This window comes from Micropterus salmoides, unplaced genomic scaffold, assembly GCF_014851395.1.
Source record: "Micropterus salmoides isolate LMB-PRFRI ecotype aquatic unplaced genomic scaffold, ASM1485139v1 Ms_hic_scaffold_4, whole genome shotgun sequence".
In the NCBI taxonomy this organism is placed as follows: domain Eukaryota; kingdom Metazoa; phylum Chordata; class Actinopteri; order Centrarchiformes; family Centrarchidae; genus Micropterus; species Micropterus salmoides.
This window is the reverse complement of record NW_024043372.1, coordinates 21856434-21876586: the sequence shown is the minus strand read 5'-3', so window position 1 is coordinate 21876586 and position 20153 is coordinate 21856434. Positions and strand designations below refer to the sequence as shown.

The following is a 20153-nucleotide window of genomic DNA, read 5'->3' as shown; positions in this document are numbered from 1 at the left end:
GAAGAGGTAGATTCCTTTCTGAAGATGGAGCAACCCAGTCTGATTTTCACTCATGCAAGACCAAGCATTTGCACAGTATTTCATGGTTTGTAGTCCTGTTTTCAGTTGCGTGAGTTGGACAAAAACGTGTTGCTGTGAGCGTGACTGTTTTTTCGTCAGAGGGAGTTGGAAAAGCACACGTCTCCATATCAGGAGGAATCTCGTACGTCTTGTGAATTCATTGGCCGTGTGTCTGTTTGGCGAGATTGTTATGAGTGTGATTGATCACTGATGTGTGGTTGCTTGGGCCTGCTAGGAAGAGGATTGTTTGTGTGAGCGTGTGCCCTGGTGAAGCAGAATCCGTGGAATGCAGAGGAATGCCGTTTCTGGACTGGAGCTCGGACTTATTACAAACAGGTGAGTTCAGCACTTTGCACTCTGAACATAACACATGGTTTACACTTTCACATCAAAGAGAACACTGGCGCTTACATACACTCACACACGTTTCCCCCTCTCCATCGCAGTAACAGATTTCCCAGCAATGTCAGCACATAGTCAGAAATTAAGCCGTGTCACTCGTCCCCCGTCCATTAAAAATATTTGTTTGCAAGTGAAGCGTGAAACACATAGGGGAGCTTATGGACACAGGCCAGGCTGAACACCTGTAAGCAAGGCTGCACTGGTAGGATGAAGTACAGGAATGAGGAGGAGGCGGGGGACCAGAGGCACAGCTGAGGTGTAATAGGGCGGCCAAAACCCATAGGCCATACCTGTCTGTGCCTGAAAAATTCTCTACAATGAATCATATGTACCAGTCTAATAATGCTAAGTACTCATATTTGTTCATCTAATAGCTCAAAACTGTCTGACATGAAATATAAGACCAGACATGCCATGCGAGCTGCTGCATGACTCCAGGTTGGAGCTGCTGTAGCTGTTGCTGCTGATGTTGCCTTAAAAAGCTAATGAGCCTGATGTTTTCCAGAGGTGGAATTTAAAGAAGCTGGTTTTTAACCAAGTACTCTACTTGAGATCAAATTTGGGCCACACGTTGCTTTACATTTCATGTTGTGCAACTGTAAAATTTTCTGATGGAAATAAGATTCTTTGCCCCACTACAGTACATTCATAGCTGTAGGGTTTTTTTCTCCAAAAATAAAGATGTTTCATTATGAAACATAATCTATAAAATTTGACACATTGCTGTAGTTCAAGCTATCCATCAGGCTGTGGATATAGAAGGCACCACATTGACCACTCACAACCAGTGGTGGAGGAAGTATTCTGATTTGTCACTTATATGGCAAAATTAACTAGTAAAAGTACGTAATATAGAAGACTGTCTCCTGTGCTTCTTACACTATTACTATTATTATATCATTAAATTATTATTACCGATATTTAAATGCTTAAGTGGAATTTTACTGCTGTAGTCTTTCAAAGTGGTGCTAATTTTAACCATACTGTTGTTAGTAGTTAGGTAGTTAAATGCAGTGGTTCTCAAAATCTGATCATGTGTTTTGTATGTAAGCTATTAACTGTCTAAGTGGAGTAAAAATTACTGATGTAACGTACATGTAGGCTACCTGAGCCAAATGTGTGCTTTCCTGCAGCACTTAAGTGCATGAACCTACACACAAGTCTGTATGATGCTTAATATTAGCCTACTTGAAACACTTTTGTGCATTTAGTTATGAATGCGTTTGGACTTTTTGTTTTTACATTTACATAGGATTTTAAAGGAGCCGACTCACAGGTCAGGAAAACCTGGGAACATAATGCCTTTCAGCAACTCCTGAGTCTGCCAGTGGTTAAACACTCCCAACATACTGAGGGGCCTTGATTAGATCGAGTTGTCATGAGCTTATTATTAAGTAACCTGCTATTCATGTCATGTCAACCTCGTGGTCTTAATGCTGAGGAAAACGTGTTAAGGGATCACAGCGTGGATTCACATCTGGTCTCCAGTTGCATTGAGTTATTAATGTTTCAGTGTTTTAATCTAAAAACATGTTGGTAAAGTAATGCCAGATGTAGCCTATTGCAAAGTTCATGCGTGGCTGTAAATATGCCCCATTTGTGTAGGATAATCTTGTTATGTTTGCATTTGTGTCCGGTAAATCTGATCTGCGGTCTCGCCTCCTACTTGTGGAAACATTTGAAAGCTTCCCAACAGTTTTCCTCCCTCCCCGTTCTCTCGTCCAGAAACGGCACAGCAGGACCCCTGTCTGAGGGCTCAACCGCGCCTAACCCCTGCGACAGAGTTTTACAACAAAGGGCAACAACTTGGAAAGTCTTTTTCAGTGGAGTTGCATGGGAATTTAACACTGGACGGGAGGAGAACAAAGGGGAGGGACGGTCTGAGCTGATGGACTCGGAGATGAGATAGCGCTCATAATCTCCCCCATCTCCCCATCCGTCCCCGTCGGACTGACGGTTCTTTTTCTTTCCGGATGATGTAACTGTTTTATGACAGACTTGGCTCGGATTAATCCTCGCCGCGCACGAAGGGCTCATATTTTCCTTTAATTATCAGCGCACCGTGATATCCGACGGCAAGCCGCATCCTCTGGTTTTAGGAGCCCGTCTCCAGGTTTCGGTGAGGGGGCTCAGCTCAGCGGGACGTTGCGCAGTGCTCGACTGGCTGCTCCCCGGGGTCGGTGAGCGGTGGTAAGTGTGTCAACCACGACTGCTGTTGGGTCTCGTTACTCAGAAAGTACTTCATTACTCGCTATTAGTTTGAAAAGTAACGTTATTAGTAGGCTAATGTAAGTCTGCTACTCGCCCGTCGAAAGCTGCTATCCGACACGTTACGGTACTTTTTCCAACGTTAGATGAACGTTTTATCTGTAGGCTAACTTTAGTTACCGTTAGTAGACGTTAACCTGCTACACTTGTGTAAATGACAGCTATAGTTAACTTTTACCACCGTCCGAAGTAACTCGAGGAAAAAACAAGTGATGTTGAAATCACATTTTCCCCTGGATAAATTGAAGGAATAGCCTAAAATGAGCGTGTATTGACATCTCTTGTATCAGCAGTAAACGGATACATAACGTTACGTTACTTGGAACTGAGCCGGTGTCCCGTTACGAGAGACTGTGGTAACACAACGACGATACCGCCAATAGATGTTTAGGCCTACTAAGTTAAATATCCTGCAAAATAACGGCTTTTTAGTCGTCTGCTGTGTTTGGAACAGTAACTTGTTACTTTAACGCGTTACTGCTTTAATGCCAATATCCACAGGATGCTCAATCTGTAGTGTTAAAGAAAGTTGGCCTGAACTCTTGAAGTTTGTCAAGAAAAGAGATATTTATTAAACCAAGCCCTTTGCCCTCACAACAACAACACCCCGGCAGCCTCTTAAATCTTTATATCTATAGGCTACAGAAAGCTGAGGAGAGCTGTGTGGATTCTTGTAGAGGAGGCTGCTTGTGTCAGAGGCATATGGAATTGCTGGAAAGTGCGTTTAAGTTAAAGGAGCCGACGTGGGTGACTCCTGGACACTTTTTTATAAGCAGCAGGAGAAAACGATTTTGTAGGTTGTAAATGACGTGACTGGTTGAGGTATTTAGAGCACAGGCTTGGTAGAGTCAGGTGGTATGCAGAAGACATTTGCCTCCCTCACCCATTGTGTTGTGTCTTTTGGGACAAAACGAACCCAATATAATGTTGTTCTCTCTGCAGCTGGTGATCCAGACAATTAAGAAGTCGTCTCTTTTAATCATTGAAATGAGCCAAACATGATGACTGGACAAAGTATGAAGCACACGGACCTATGGGTTTCAAGCTGCATGTCACCAGGAAGTTGTCAATCCACATCTGCAGGGATATGCTAAATTCAGATTTATTTATTAACTATAATAACCTGATAGTATGTGACCAGCATACTGCAGAGAACATCAAGACATTTTGTGACTAGTCTTTTGAGTGTGTGTTTTTTGTGTCTGGAACAATGTTAACAGAGCAGTAACATGCTGTGGTTTTCTGCCCCTTTAGGTGCAGTCATGTGGCAGAGGATTCAGATTTGCTGCGCACTGTTTGCACTGTATTCAGCGGCACCGCCTGCACACATCAACCGCCTGGCGCTGTTCCCTGACAAGAGCGCCTGGTGCGAAGCCAAGAACATCACACAGATAGTCGGGCACACGGGATGTCAGCCTCGCTCGATTCAAAACAGGTCAGGATGAAGGCCCTCTCTGTCTCTCTCTTTCTCACTCTGTCTGACAATCTGTCGGAAAAATAATCCGGAAATGTCTAGATGTCAATAAGTCCTCAAAGTTATGCCTCTTTCAGTTTGTAGGCCAAAGTGGGGTTGGCACTGATGGCGTGCTGTACTGTCAGGGAACTTCAGCTTAAAGACTTTAGTACCACCACTACAGTCGTTTTGCATGTTATAGTCAGTTCACTATACAAACACATATATTTTATATTATTACAAACCATGATTTTAAATAGGCTACAGTATTTTATATGTTTGTATTTTTTTACCCTGCAGGAGGTAACTAATTTCCATTAAATTCAGTTAAGTTTGAAAATGAACTTGCAGAGACCTGAAATTAATGTATATCATCGGCTGCCTTCATAATTGTTTTTTATTGTTCACAAATCCCATGAAAAGACCAAAACCAACAATGTGTTTGTGTGTGTCTCACAGTACTTTCTGACTTTCCCTAACCTGTCTCTATTGTGTGTTTGTCCTGTGGCTATCAGGCGTCCACAGCTCTTTGTTACACAGGCATGAATGCTGTGCACATCGTGTCTGCAGGCACAAAGAAACTAATGCACTCTGTCCTCCTCGCAGAGCTTGTCTGGGCCAGTGTTTCAGTTACAGCGTCCCCAACACATTCCCACAGTCTACGGAGTCTCTGGTGCACTGTGACTCCTGCATGCCTGCCCAGACTCAGTGGGAAGTGGTAAGAGTGATTGCATATTAGCTCATGCAGCAAGCACACACCACTGACTTGTCAAACTCACACACAAACCACAAGTTTCCAACGTGAAAGACGGCGATCACTGTTCACTCGCGAACCGAAAGCAATAGATAGATTTCTGTCACAATTTCTGTGGTTCCCAATGAACCTTAAGCCGTTATTTTATATTCCTCTGAAGTTCATTGTCCCTCTCATTGAGAAGGAATCCAGTCGACAACAAAGGCTTTGTAGTGAGGTGTATGTAGTTTGGAAAGCTGCCAGGTTGGGTAGGCGGGTGGGACCACAGGTAAGGTCGCCTCAAGTTTCAGTGGAAAATATTGTATCTCTGCTGTTACCTGATAGATTCATTAATTTTCTTACTATTTTTGTTGCACGTGAAAGGCCAGAGAAAGTGCATTCACGGTCTCACCTTACTTCTAATTATCTGGAAATGGATGTTTATGTCTGTGGTCGTGATTGTTGTTGCAGGACAAAATTCAGTTTGAAACAAAACAAAGTCCGTTCTCATGAAAGAGGATACTGCTCCATGCTGGTTTGGCACTTGTGGTTGATCTTGATAAAATAGCTGAATGATCATTTTCACTGGGTAATGGAAACCCTTGAGGGGAAGTTGTGTGAGGTCTAGAGAGAAGAGCTTGTGCAACACTGAAGTTTGCGGGGGGTTTGTATATTTTCTGTTTATTTTATATCCCTGTATTTCCCAATATTTCTTTATTCCGCTGAAAATACAATCGTGGTCGAATCCTTTTCACAGCATGAAAACACAACCCTCTATAACAAAGTAAAAAAAACACGTACATATATCCATGAGTACAAGTAAATACGTATGTAAATCAACAAATACCAATAAATAATATATGTAAAAATGGAAATAACCAAATAAATATTCCCTCTCCTTACCAAGTTAACAGTAGTTTAGTGTCAATTTTACTCAAACCATTTACACTTAAAATAAATATAATAACAAAACATAGTCCCTCCTTGGTTACAGAGTCACTTAATCAATTTTAATTTTTTGTTCAGAAATTTAAAAAATTTAATTTATAAAGGAGATAATATTGTTCCCTCCACTTTTGTTTTATTTATTTTGTTTTGTTTTGCAGGAAAGACATAATGAGCCGAGAATACTAAAAAATAAATATTCTTGTAAAAAGTTCATAATGGCAGAAAATAAACATTTTTGTGTGGGTGTGTGTGTGTCTATATATGTATTTATGTGTGTGTGTGTGGGTGGGGGTGTGTGTGGGTGTGTGTGTCTATATATGTATTTATGTGTGTGTGTGTGGGTGGGGGTGTGTGTGGGTGTGTGTGTCTATATATGTATTTATGTGTGTGTGTGTGTGTGTGTGTGTGTGTGTGTGTGTGTGGGTGTGTGTGGGTGTGTGTGTGAGAACAGGTGACTCTGGAGTGCCCCGGCAGTGAAGAGTCCCCTCATGTGGATAAACTGGTGGAGAGGATCTTCCACTGCAGCTGCCAGTCCTGCAGTAAGGAAGGTGCCCAGGAGGGGGCGGTGATGCAGCTGTATCCAGCAGACAACGTCCTGGACACTCCGTCTTTATCTGACACCCTCAGCAGCGCCCAGTCTCACCCTCTGCCCCCTTCAGACACACACAACAAGCATGCTCACCCACACAAAGACCACCACACACTACCACATACATCAGGCGGAGGGTAGGCCCGACGTTTGTCCCTTTTTGTTACTTTGCTCATGTCTTCCGCCATCTTTACTCTTCTCCACACCAATGTACCAATCTGTAGTATTGTAAAGGCACTTTGAAAATATGGCTACTTTGTGTTTAAAACGTTTCTCTAAGGACACACTCACACACACTCACTCACGTCATGCTCTCAGATTACACTCTTTATTGTATATAAACACACCAGCCTACGCACTCTTTTTGTTTGCTGATTAAACATGCATATGTGTGCATTCAGACATGACTATAGTCTGTTAACAAGCTGTAGTCTCATTACTTTTAATCTGCTTTAATGCAATAAATTCTATTGTTGTGATAACTGCCCTTTTGTCTTTTGTTGTATTTGTAGTTAGCACGCTGCTTTTGTGTCACAGTGAGTATCACAAGAAATAGAGTTGGCTAAAGTGTCTTTGTGTTGAACCAAATAAATACCCACAGCTTGCCGTCACTGTTTCTAAAAATGAAGCCGTGTCTTTATTGTCATGTGGCTGCTGTGTGGGTTTGGGCCACGGCACGTGGTGTTGTTGTCTCCAGTCCTGAACAAACATTTAATAGATGTTGGTGCTGCTTGCTGGAGCACAGAAGAGCTGCATGATGGGTAGGGACCCTGCTGTTCGCTGCTTCATAGGCCTGAATCTGATCTTACTGTTCCAGAAAGTTTAATGAGATGCTGTGATGGAAAGCCACAGAAAAAGTTTTACCCACACACTTTTAATTGTTTATCCATGTTATCCATGATTTGCGTCTTTTAAAGTCCCGCTAAGGCTAATATCAAGTGGATATCTTACAAAGAGGAAGATTACAGTGTTTATGGAACAAAATTCTCTTCTTTTTATTTCTACTGGCCGAGCTGCAGAGGAGAGATAACACTAAGTAACACTAAAAGGGAATTTCTTACTGAAAAGACTTTGACTTTGGAAGATATCCGCTTGATTTGGCTAACTCAGATGGCTGGTTTTGTCTTCCTATCTCGAACCTTGGAGTCATTTTAGGAAGGGATCTTTTTACAGCCAACCAATAAGTCAGAGAGTATATATGGGCATGTGAGCGTTGTATTAAAATGGACTTACGCTACAGAGAGCTGGTGTAAGTTTTAAAGTTTTTTTTTTTTTTAAAGCATTGTGCTGTAAAGTAAACATAACAATATAACACCTACAATGAAACATTGGTGTTGGTAACATTTTATTTTACAGGTCTGTAATTTCCGATCCAGTCAAAAATACAGACAGTGTTCAATTAATACACTTTTAATTAGTTAGTTTCAGTTCACTATATAATTATAAATATAAGAGTCAGCTGGACATGCACAAATATGACAATTAAGTTTTCTAATAATGAGAAATGGATATAAAATAAATAAATAAAGGATAATTTAATGGATGTATTAAGGACATTTTTCATCCAAATTCGTGCTAAGTTACAAAATTGTATAATATTGCAATCTGGGCTTTAATAGTTCAGTTTTATTGTGGAACTCTGACATGAAATAACTTATTATAGTAACAACACATAATAAATAATATCAACATTAATAATCTAATCGCATAATTACTTGATGTTGTAATCAACAATAGCTCAGGTAATAAAAGTGCTGTCATTGGGCCAAAGATAAGTCTGTTGAAATGATGACCTCATTTCATCCATCTGCTGATGTAATCTCATCCAACAAACCCCACTCTGAAGCATTAAATGCTTACAGATGATAAATGGGTGGATGATCTCCTTTTAACAGGGTTCATAGTTGGGGTTCATGTGCTATTTGTTGCCCTGAAATGCCATTGGGCTAAGAAGAATTACCATGGCGACCTGCAGGATGCCGTTCAGTAAAATAATGGCGAGAGACCTCGTGCACGGTCCGGCTGCTCTGCTGCGTTACGTAAGCTGAACTAGGCACACTAACAAACGGAGGACATTACTGAAGAACATTGTTTGAAGTGACTGCCAAGGAAATATACAGTGGGTACGGAAAGTATTCAGACCCCTTTAAATTTTCCACTCTTTGTTTCATTGCAGCCATTTTCCAAAAATCAAAAAAGTTCATTTTATTTCTCAGTAATGTACACTCAGCACCCCATCTTGACAGAAACAAACAGAAATGTAGAAATTTTTGCAAATTTATTAAAAAAGAAAAACTGAAATATCACATGGTCATAAGTATTCAGACCCTTTGCCGTGACACTCATATTTAACTCAGGTGCTGTCTATTTCTTCTGATCATCCTTGAGATGGTTCTACACCTTCATTTGAGTCCAGCTGTGTTAGATTATACTGATTGGACTTGATTAGGAAAGCCACACACCTGTCTATATGAGACCTTACAGCTCACAGTGCATGTCAGAGCAAATGAGAATCATGAGGTCAAAGGAACCGCCTGAAGAGCTCAGAGACAGAATTGTGGCAAGGCACAGATCTGGCCAAGGTTACAAAAAAATTTCTGCTGCACTTAAGGTTCCTAAGAGCACAGTGGCCTCCATAATCCTCAAATGGAAGACGTTTGGGACGACCAGAACCCTTCCTAGAGCTGGCCGTCCGGCCAAACTGAGCTATCGGGGGAGAAGAGCCTTGGTGAGAGAGGTAAAGAAGAACCCAAAGGTCACTGTGGCTGAGCTCCAGAGATGCAGTCGGGAGATGGGAGAAAGTTGTAGTAAGTCAACCATCACTGCAGCAATCCACCAGTCGGGGCTTTATGGCAGAGTGGCCCGACGGAAGCCTCTCCTCAGTGCAAGACACATGAAAGCCCGCATGGAGTTTGCTAAAAAACACCTGAAGGACTCCAAGATGGTGATAAATAAGATCCTCTGGTCTGATGAGACCAAGATAGAACTTTTTGGCCTTAATTCTAAGCGGTATGTGTGGAGAAAACCAGGCACTGCTCATCACCTGTCCAATACAGTCTCAACAGTGAAGCATGGTGGTGGCAGCATCATGCTGTGGGGGTGTTTTTCAGCTGCAGGGACAGGACGACTGGTTGCAATCGAGGGAAAGATGAATGCGGCCAAGTACAGGGATATCCTGGACGAAAACCTTTTCCAGAGTGCTCTGGACCTCAGACTGGGCTGAAGGTTTACCTTCCAACAAGACAATGACCCTAAGCACACCGCTAAAATAACGAAGGAGTGGCTTCACAACAACTCCGTGGCTGTTCTTGAATGGCCCAGCCAGAGCCCTGACTTAAACCCAATTGAGCATCTCTGGAGAGACCTGAAAATGGCTGTCCACCAACGTTTACCATCCAACCTGACAGAACTGGAGAGGATCTGCAAGGAGGAATGGCAGAGGATACCCAAATCCAGATGTGAAAAACTTGTTGCATCTTTCCCAAAACGACTCATGGCTGTATTAGATCAAAAGGGTGCTTCTACTAAATACTGAGCAAAGGGTCTGAATACTTATGACCATGTGATATTTCAGTTTTTCTTTTTTAATAAATTTGCAAAAATTTCTACATTTCTGTTTGTTTCTGTCAAGATGGGGTGCTGAGTGTACATTACTGAGAAATAAAATGAACTTTTTTGATTTTTGGAAAATGGCTGCAATGAAACAAAGAGTGGAAAATTTAAAGGGGTCTGAATACTTTCCGTACCCACTGTATGTATATATTTCCTTGGCAGTCACTTCGCAGTCCAGCAGATGTCAGCAGATGTAACAGGTAGAGTCTGGAAAGGTTGTGTTTAGGCTATGTGGACGCCTCTTTTCAACTTCTCAGAACCAGACAGCAAACAAATCACACAACAGCGTCCCCCAGACTCTCCACAGCATCTTCTTCATCAATCATTCCCTCATCTCTGTCTCCACGTCCAGGCAGTATCTTTTCTTCCATTTCTCTTCAGCTCTGTCCCGCATCCTCCCATCTTCTTTCTCTTGTTCTGTGTAATTAAATTTGAACAGCGAAAGGTTGACTGTCTGTCTGTGCTACACAACAAATCGATCATCCCCTTATCTCTCCGCCACACTGCTGACAATGCTCTGAGATTGGTGAAAGGCAGACCACAGAGGGAGAAACATTTCTGAACATATCACAGCACTTACTGTCAAATATTAATTTGTTTATCAAGCTTTGATTTAGTTTCCTTCCCTTTAAACCTTTACTGCGTTTTGTTCCTGGGCTCATGCACACAGGCATGCCTTGATGCTTATCAACTTTCACCTGCTGACACTCCTCATTTCTTTTCTTATAATACATGATTTCTCTCTGTGGGAGAGTTACAAATATGTGCTCTTTACGGTACGTGTGATCTCCATGAATGGAAGTGCATCCTAATCTAATTTTCCTGAGCTGCTATCTGATCATCCAACTAAACTGAAATGCATTTACTCATGTACACCTCAGCAAAGGTCACATGATTGAACAGATAATAAAAACGGGTCTATGCTACGAGCAGCCTATTTTAGTTATTACCCACCCTGGAGTACACCTCTACGTCACTGTAACAAGGTGAGACCACTGGAGGTTAGAAAAAAACAAGACTTTCAGCTAGTGAAGTTGCTCTGAAGTGCTAACAAACTTTCCATTGCCAACCGAGCCTATTAAAAGTACTTTCCCACTGGATTCATAGATTTGTCCTTTAAATTGTGCAACCATTAGCACACATATCAAATAAAGCTTAAAGAAAGAGCATAAACCATTTTCTAATTGGGCAACAGTTTACTGAACAACATTTACTAATTTATTTATATGTCAGTTTTAAGCTATTAACAAAAAAAACTTTTTGGTTGCCAGGTTGTAAAAACATCACTTTCTTTGGTTTCTGTATTTTTCATTTCTTAAAAAAGCATCAGTGAATTATATTAATAGCTTTTCAATAAATTGGTAAATGCACTGATAATTAGAATTTTTAAAAGTATCATAGTGGGTGAGACTTTTGCACTACCTGGCAATCCAAAAGTTGTTCTTATTGATGTAGGCCTATATGTCTAAAACTGATGTAAAAACTATTAGGAAATGAAGACATTAGCTGAAACGTATAACTCCTTTATAAAGGGTCATGTGTTGCCAGACAATGGATGAAGTGACGTGAAGTAGGGGAGACCCACCCGAGCCATTTTGAGGTTATTTTTATCCAAACTGTTTATTTTTATTTGTATGTTTGTGAGGGGGAGGCGTGTGTGCGCTGTAAAAATATATTAGAACGAAAATATTTCAATTTCAAAGTCTTTTTCTTATATTAGGTTGCAAACGTAACTTTCGTGTGGCCGCGTGAGCGCGCACTTAACGGTAGTGCGCGCGGCCCGGGAGTGGCTTGCTCCCACGGACGCACAGAGGCTCCTCACAGCAGCATCACTACAGCAGCACGGGGTCCAACTCACAGGTGTTTTTCTCCGCTGCTGTTTGACAAATCTGGCACCAGAACTAGGCTTCTAGGTTTTTTTTTCTGAAATTAAAAGCACCGGGTCGATCACCGGGAGAGGAATTCAACAAACACACCCGAGGGATTAACGGGATTTGTACTTGGAGGTAGGCAGGAACAATAATTCATAGCGTGTTGTTTAAAGACGCTGATGTTATGGAGCTACTCTATGTTTGTGACAATAATCGTTTCAGGAGAGAAACCAGGTGTAAACTGCAATAGAAACAGAAAATAGGCATTATTTTATTCATCAAAGGTAAATAAAAATGAATAAAATAAAAACATAAACAAATAAATAAGAAAACCAAAGGGGAACGTGTTCAGTTCATGATGAAGCTGTGTTGAAACTGCTCTGAGAGGAACAGCTCAGCAGGTTAAAAGGTTTCAGACTGACTTGGTTTAAAATGGATCATATTGGCATACAGTCTGGGCTTTTCAAAGTCACAATGCTCTGATCGATGACATCGACCAGAAAAGCATGGGAAAACAGCTAAAAGGTGTGTGTGTGTGTGTGTGTGTGTGTGTGTGTGTGTGTGTGTGTGTGTGTGTGTGTGTGTAAAGTCAGAACAGTCCATAGTCTCATCTCATTTACATAGTCTAATGAGCTACTGGCTGAGTAGAAGAGGGCAGTAAGGGGACAGGGCTGTGTCTGTCACTATTCTTATTTAAGGTTTTAAAATCCAGCATGCATGCAAACATTAAATGCATTTGGCCTGGAAAGGATATAGAAACCTTAAGTGTTTTGTGTGTGTGTGTGTGTGTAATGCAACACGAAGGTGGTGTCAAGAAAAATTATTTGATGTGCAAATATTTTATTTATCATGATACAGATGTTCACAACATACACAATTTAAATAAGCACAGTAATGTTTTGCAAGCTTGCTAAAGAGCCATAGTGAGTCTGCACGTCATCCTGGGACAGTTGTTCCATCTCCTTTGCATTCATTATATTCATTAAATTAAAACATTAACAAATCAAGGAGTGCTCTCTCTCTCTCTCTCTGTCTCAGGATGTGTGGTATGGACGTGGACCTGGACGATGGAGGTTCAGGAGAGGAGGAGAAAGAGGAGGAGTTCTGGATCGGGGAGGGAGTGAAGATGCTGCCCCCTCCCGTGGCCCACAGCGGGGGCAGCGCGTGGGGAAGCCGCAGGGGCAGGTGCGGCTGCGTGGCCTGCGGGGCAGGTCTCATCCTCTGGAACCTGTGCGTCGTCTTGACCAGCACTCTGCTCCTGGCTGTGGTCTTCTCTGTGGTGCTGCTGCCTGCAGTGCTGCTGCTGTACATCGGTTTCCTCTGCCACTCCAGGGTGAGTTGTCTGCAGCACTGTGGTCTCAGGTTAGGAGATATTATCCTGTTGTTTATTCTCTTTGTAGCAAGGACAAGCTGAAGGGAAACGTTACTGTTACTCTATTTGACAGCTGATCCAGTGTTGGGATTTATGCTCCAAAGTTGCATCTGAGCTAATCCTGCCCCTGGATGATTAGATGGATGAGACTATCATCAGACACAGGATAGTGTTTAAAGTGGCAGTAATCACAATGGGCAGTGCCGTATTTTCACAATGTGAAATAATAGGGTAAATGATTTGGGATGTCTAAGTTCTGTAGTAAGATCTGTGATATGCTGCAAATTATAAATTTTTTTTGCCACACTTTAAGATTTATCATTTTTTTGTCTGTTTTATGTAATAAGAGTTTATATTCACTGACTTTGCAACAAATGTGACTGTTAAGTACTGAGTGAACAGACGGTTATCATGTTAATTAAACCAGAATACATTTTGGATTCAAACCGAACACACTGGAACAACTGTTTCTGTATAAATCTGCACAATGTCCTGATTCGTAGGAAGCAAACATACAGAATACAGTGTGTGAATTACCGTAACACTATATGCATTTGGAACAAGATTAAATGTGTTTTAAATGTTAATAATCTAGAAAAAAATATATACTTGGCTTCCACTTTAGCTGTACAATTTAGTCTTGCAAAATATACTTTTCTGCATGTCAACACTTTCCTCTTTCCACGTTTCCTGTCTATCTCAGTGTTCATCTCTCAAAATAAAGAATTTGAAAAAAATTTGCTAAATAATTTTTTAAAGAAACCACTTGTAATTGCGTCCAAGGTGACAAGTTGGAAAACACTTTCTTACTATACCATTTAAGTTGTGGAGGGATCCTTTGTCGAATGTCATCAACATCTTTCCCCATGTTTCCTGTCACTCTGTACTGTCAAACTACTTTCAGTTAATGCTGGTTGTTAAAAGGTTCCCTCATTTTTCTTCCCAGTTGCTGAAAAGTGGGCTGTTAAAAGACCCCTGATTTATGCAGAAAGCTAACAATATAGAAGAAATAAGTTTTGTGCACCTGTCAGGGTTATTAAAGTTGCTATAGTCAGTATTTTTATGGATCCAATGACAGTATAATGGGACTACCTGCTGAGTACCAAAAAGCAGACATACACAGTTAGCGACTAGCTGGTGAAAACAGTGGAGCATTTAGCAGCTAAAGAGCCGGAGAGCAGGAGTTGATGAAAACCAAAACAAATCTAAAAGAGACTGAATTCAGGACTTTACACAGCCCAAATAAATGATGGATGTCTAAATAAGAAACGTTTTGCTAACAAGTTCACCATATCAATATAAAATGTAACAATATATCAGTGTTGCTGATGTTTTTGCTTGTTTCTGCTGCCCCCAAGTGTCCAGAAAAACAGTTAATGCAACTTTAAAAAGATAGCACTCTGTGCCAACCTTACAGTATGTTTACAAATCATTAGCACAGAGGAATCTGCACTACTCCAACCACCCAGTCTCCTTTAACTTGGCTGGAAGTTTAGGCATGTCATATACAGAAAGTGGGAGGATTTACTTTCATGAAGACTGGCACTGGCACCTGGAATCTTAAAACAGACAATTACAGCCTTAAGGGAAAGTCTTTTTGGCAGCATATGTTATACGCCTAATCGTGACACCTTCTCCGCAAAGTAGTTCAAGCTTTGGTTTTTATTAAGAAGCTCATCCAAAAAGATAATGACTAAACTTGAATGTTGGAGCTTGTCAGACTGTGTTTGTTTTAATGATGTGAGGAGATGGGTGCGGCTTGTTTTTTGTGAGTCACACGAGGGGGGCAGACAGGTCATCAGTAAAACATGGTGAGTCTAGCCATCACGCCTAATCAAGATGTGAAGCTCTACAGCTCTGTCTCTGGCTCACTCGATGGGTCATAACATTAAAGCCACATTTCAATCAGCTGGTCCTCAGACCGTGGTTGTCTCGGTTCTGAATGATTTGGTCTCTGAAGGTGCAACCGGGTATGACGGAGCAGGCAAATTAAGAACATGCAAAGTCCATGCGTGCAACAAGACTGTAATCGTGATTAGGGCAGCGCAAGTGATAGCTCAGAGCAAACAATTACAGATGATGCCAGTCAGACAGTTCTCCCTTATTGTGGCGACAGACTGAACATGGAGAGAGGGGGACCCACTGAGAAGACGAGATTTGGCACCAGCTGTGCACAGACACACTGACAACATGATGAGGAGGGAAATGTACTCAGTGAAAGCACAGTGTGCACTTGATAGAGGTGTGTGTGCTTGTGCTGTTGCTAGGGTACTTTTGTAGGAGGCAAAGTTCCTTTTGAAAAAGCTTACAATGGGAAATTGTTTACAATGAGGACTACCCAGTCATTTTGAATGTGTCTGAGTGAGTTTGGCAGAGAAAAGGAGATACTGTGCTTAACCCCGGTGTATGCTCTTATGTTATAGTATGCTTCATGTGCACTCTGATCTCACCTCTCGCTCTTTATCCACTCATTGTTTTGTTCTTTTCCTGCCTCTTTTACATGTTTCTTTAGTGTCCGTCTCTTTCTCTCTTGCCTCCCCCTACCCACGCTCTCCCTCTCGCTCTTGCTCGCCGTCACAGTTGATTGACAGCTCGGAGGGTTACTGTCAGCTACTGAGCCACTTGTTATCTGAACTGTAAAGGGAGGGTGGGAGAGACTCTGTCACAGTCCACTACCCACCCTGTCCCACTTCTGCACCCTGAGCATATGCAGACACACACATGCACACACTAATCGCAACCTGGCCAATGACAAATTGTGCCTATTTGCTTTTGATGGAAGAGAAGTCGCTGATGCTAGAACGTTTGTCACATCCTCTGGAGCCCTTGTGTCTACTTGTGTGATCCCCTCTGTGTTGTCGTCGTAGGTCCTTGACTCCCCCTCGGCCATCTGCCGTTACCTTGACGACAACAGCTGCTCCGCCCTCATCATCCTGGGCTTTGTGATGATGTCACCGCTGGTGGTTGTGGCAGCCGCCGTCTTTTGCGGGCTGCTCCGAAGGTTTCGACTCCTGCTTCTCATTCAGCCAATCTCACGTGCTTGGTACCGAGGGCGACTGCTGGACTGGGCGGGCAGCATCCACGCCTGGGTCTGATCGAGACGAAACCAGAAGGGGGATCAGAAAGTTGGATTAGTGTAAAATAACCAGAGAGATACAAGGGGTAGACAAAATAACAGAAACACCTCGCAGTGTAATCAATACAATAGTGCAACAATAAATCCTACCTTTGTTATGATGCTCAGTTTTGTCGAAATTGTGTTAGAGAAATGCTGACTCAACAAGATCTAGTCTGACGTGGGGAATATGCTAATTCACTGTCTAGATGAGAAGATCGATACCACGGTCATGCCTGTTTGGTAAAAATTATGCTACAACCAGCAGCCAGTTAGCTTAGCTTAGCACAAAGACTGGAAGCAGAGGAAACAGCTGTCCAATCTAGGGCTTACTAATTAACACATTATATCTCGTGTCTCATGAATGTACTATGGGAACAACAAACATGGCTTAAATACAGCTGCCTTCTGGGGTTTGATGGTCCATTGGACATGGGAAGTAGGAATTTTCCGAGTTCCAAGTCGGAAATTTCAACAACAACACCTCTTAAGTAATTTCAGACTCGGAAATTTCGAGAGAACCCACAGACGTATATTACTGGACAAAGCCACTCTGCGGATTTGAATGGAAAGCAGTGAAGCCAGTTTTGGCCCTATGAGATATTACTACAGGGCTACTTCCTGTTGGCACCAGCCTCTACTGCGCATTATTGCGCAGCATAAGCATGGTTTAATGACATAGAGTAACAGCAGAAACAATTCTGGTAGCTGCATTGCTGCACCAACTAAAGTCTTCACGCTCAGTGTGTTTGTCTGACTCTGATCGTCACTGTTTAATCCGCCCACCTACAGGACTCACCTGCCTAACTCCAACGTAGTGTCACTGATGGCCGAATAGTTTTTTTAAGACTTGCAGAAAGCTTGTAATCTAACCAATACGGTTACATCTCTCATTTTGACGGCGTGTCGCAGGGTAAGTGGGCTTACATGGAACCCATCCTTGAAGGCTATGGTCGGCTTCACTGTTCGATTTCTGGCTTACCCTCTTTGGAGAACCTTATCAGCTATAGTAATATACTGTTTATCACACCTCTGTCTGAAGTCTGGAGTTAGAGCGGGTTGCCCACAAGATCACTGGTTCAATCACCGGGTTCTCCAGGCTCCATGTCAAAGTTTCCTTGGGCAAGACACTGAACCATCGCTGTTCCATCAGTGTATGAATGTGTATGAATGGGTGAATGTGATGTAGTGTAACAGCGCTTTGAGTGGTCAGAAGACTAGAAAGACGCTATACAAATACAGAGCATTTACATTCCCAGCTCCAGCATCCGACTTCCGAGGGAAATGGAACACACCAAAAGCTTTTTGCCACAGGAGATTTACCGGGTCTGGCCACTGGGACAAATTGGTGGCAAGGCTGAGTGCCAGCTCTCTTTATTCATCCATGGTTTTGTGTCATGGTTGTTAGTGCCAACTATCTCTTGGTTAGGCAGAGTAACCTACTTGAGTCTCTGCTGGTTGCCTGGCCACCTCGTCGAAATTGTTGTAGCACTTAACCCTACTGTAAAACCGCAATGTTTTGACTTTGTACGGGTTAAACAAAGGAGACAAAACTTGTTCATTTGTGAGCTTCAGAAGTGCTGGTAGATGGATTTTGTTACTTTTGGACAGAGCCAGGCTAGCTGTTACCCCCTGTTTCCAGTCTTTATGCTAAGGTAAGCTAATCACTTCCTGTGACTCTACTCAATGGACAGATATAAGAGCTGTGTGCAAATAAGTGAAAGAAAAGCAAATAAGTGTATTTTCTAAAATATCTAACCATTCCTTCATTGGCAAGTTGTGTAGTGTTGTTGTACCGGGTTGCGTACTGAAAAGTATCTTGATTATTTTGTCTACCCCCTCACTATAGGTCATTTTGTTGAGAACAATACAATAAGATTGTGCTTAAGTTCATTGTAGCAATTTCCATCTCAGTGTTATTTGTCTTTATTTTAGAAACTGAAGAATTTTCAGTGATTTGTGGAGTGACGTTTTTGTGCACTTTAACCTTGCATACAAAGATCCCAAAACATATTGTGCACCCATTTGATCAACAGGAACAAAATGCATGTTGGGAGAGGCCAAAAATGCTATTCAAGTCCTTTTTTTGTCAAATGAAGGATAAATGTGGGATTTTCAATCAATATTGTAATATCACGATGACTTTAAGGCAGGCAAGCCTCAAAGGAAGTTAAATTTTTTGGATAGTTTGAAGAGAGTAACATGTCATGGTAGCATATTATAGTAATATTCAATTCGATTTTGTGTATAAAACTAATATTTTTTTGATTTTGTATTGCTTGTTTGCTAACTATGTTGCTCTGAAATATATTGTTGTAAAGTTATTTGTGGTTGCACATTAAAAGTCTAGCAAAAAGTCAAAACACAATTACAAACTTTAGATTTGTTGATCTGTTTTGAGTTAATCATGGTCCATGTGTGTTGGACTCAATTCCCTCGGGAACTGAAAAACAGGGTTTATAATGTAAAATGTATGGTAAAACGCAGCACACAAGGACTATTGTCTGTGAGGTGAATTAAATGGACAATGATGAAGTTTATCTGATGTAGCTTCATTACTAGTCATGTCTTATGGGAGGGCAGGAGTAATGTGAAACATATTTCATCTAAATGGATCTTTTAGATCACATCGCACAATAAAAAAAACACACCCTTCCTTATAAAAACACCACAAGCTGACAGTACGACAAAGCAATGATTGTTTGGTGGAGCCAGGTGTTAAAGTTGGATTCGAATCATCAGACCAGGAGCTCATCCTGCTGCCTCTTTGCTTTCTGGTCATTTAAATTCATCAGTGACACACACAGCGCACATCCTTTTTATCTGTGTGTCTCCGCTCCGTAATTAAGAGTTCAGATTTGAGTTGCCTTTCTCAGAAGAAAGCCTTGAATCATATTTTATGGGGAGTAGTTATTACTTGTCCTGTGCCATTTTTATCATACTGAAATATATTTGTTTTCTACTTAAACATATTTATTTGTGTGTTTTGTCTGTGTCTGTTTACGTCAGTCCTGTTACTAACACTCCATTGTTTGTATGCTGTTTGATTACAACAACAAAGCCCTTTGAGTTCCAGTATTTTAGAGAAATGTAAAGGAAAAGGGTGAGATGTATTTGTTTTTATTTATGCTGTATTGTGATCACACTTGGCTAATCGGGGGTTTATATTTTGTTCAGCTTTTTGTTTCTGTGTTATCAACAAAACCGCAACAGGTTGTCCCGTTCAGACCTCCATTCAATAAAAAGAGGGCTCCCCCCCCCCAGAGTGTCTCTTTTGAGATGTGATCTGTTTGTAAAGATCAGAGTCCAGTGATTGATGACTTAACATTCAGCTCTCAAACATACATGCAAAACACACTGAAGGGGCATCGTGACCTCGATTTCAAAACTAAACAACATGAGAAAAGTCTCCCTACTAACCCTTCTCACCCTCAGTTTTAACATCTGTTAATCTGGTCACATTTGTGCGATGAGTTAACAAGCTGATCAAAGGACAATGTTGCCTCTGATGATGTGGTCGTCCAGTCTGTTCAGTTCACTGACAGATACATCATCCATCTCCTCTTCAGAGAGCCTGCATGTGTTGACATGTGGCTGCTCTCCGTACTATCCCACTGTAGGACTGTTGTGTTTACCTTGCAATTTGTATAAGCCCTTCACAATGTCTGTTTACCAAAAGCATGTGTTTATGTCTGCCTGAGCAAATATACAAAAGCAAAACATCTGTCTA

The 20153-nt window shown here is 41.6% G+C and overlaps 2 protein-coding genes across 3 annotated transcripts; both read left to right on the top strand.

Moving 5' to 3' along the window:
• Positions 1 to 243: 243 nt before the first annotated feature.
• Positions 244 to 6940, top strand: nbl1 (NBL1, DAN family BMP antagonist). Of its 2 annotated transcripts, none has more exons than XM_038696816.1 (4): positions 244 to 396; positions 3985 to 4165; positions 4790 to 4901; positions 6316 to 6940. In XM_038696816.1, the coding sequence occupies exons 1-4, from the start codon at positions 357 to 359 to the stop codon at positions 6592 to 6594; spliced, it is 612 nt and encodes a 203-aa protein (XP_038552744.1). In that variant the 5' UTR covers positions 244 to 356; the 3' UTR covers positions 6595 to 6940. The 2 variants fall into 2 exon arrangements, with proteins under 2 accessions (XP_038552744.1, XP_038552745.1); XM_038696817.1 differs by lacking the exon at positions 244 to 396 and adding an exon at positions 2184 to 2652.
• Positions 6941 to 11850: 4910 nt separating this feature from the next.
• On the top strand, positions 11851 to 19683 carry LOC119886231 (transmembrane protein 88). The gene is made up of 3 exons (XM_038696822.1): positions 11851 to 12071; positions 12975 to 13269; positions 16176 to 19683. Exons 2-3 carry the CDS (start codon positions 12976 to 12978, stop codon positions 16401 to 16403), a joined length of 522 nt encoding a protein of 173 aa, XP_038552750.1. The 5' UTR covers positions 11851 to 12071; position 12975; the 3' UTR covers positions 16404 to 19683.
• The last annotated feature ends 470 nt before the right edge of the window (positions 19684 to 20153 follow it).

What these genes read in the sequence shown, in the direction of transcription:
- nbl1 (XM_038696816.1), top strand. Translation starts at nt 357, where the DNA reads ATGCCGTTTCTGGACTGGAGCTCGGACTTATTACAAACAG. An exon ending in CCTCGCTCGATTCAAAACAG is followed by an intron (nt 4,166 to 4,789) that starts GTCAGGATGAAG and finishes TCCTCCTCGCAG; the next exon opens with AGCTTGTCTGGGCCAGTGTT. An exon ending in CCCAGACTCAGTGGGAAGTG is followed by an intron (nt 4,902 to 6,315) that starts GTAAGAGTGATT and finishes GTGTGAGAACAG; the next exon opens with GTGACTCTGGAGTGCCCCGG.
- LOC119886231 (XM_038696822.1), top strand. Translation starts at nt 12,976, where the DNA reads ATGTGTGGTATGGACGTGGACCTGGACGATGGAGGTTCAGGAGAGGAG. An exon ending in GTTTCCTCTGCCACTCCAGG is followed by an intron (nt 13,270 to 16,175) that starts GTGAGTTGTCTG and finishes TTGTCGTCGTAG; the next exon opens with GTCCTTGACTCCCCCTCGGC.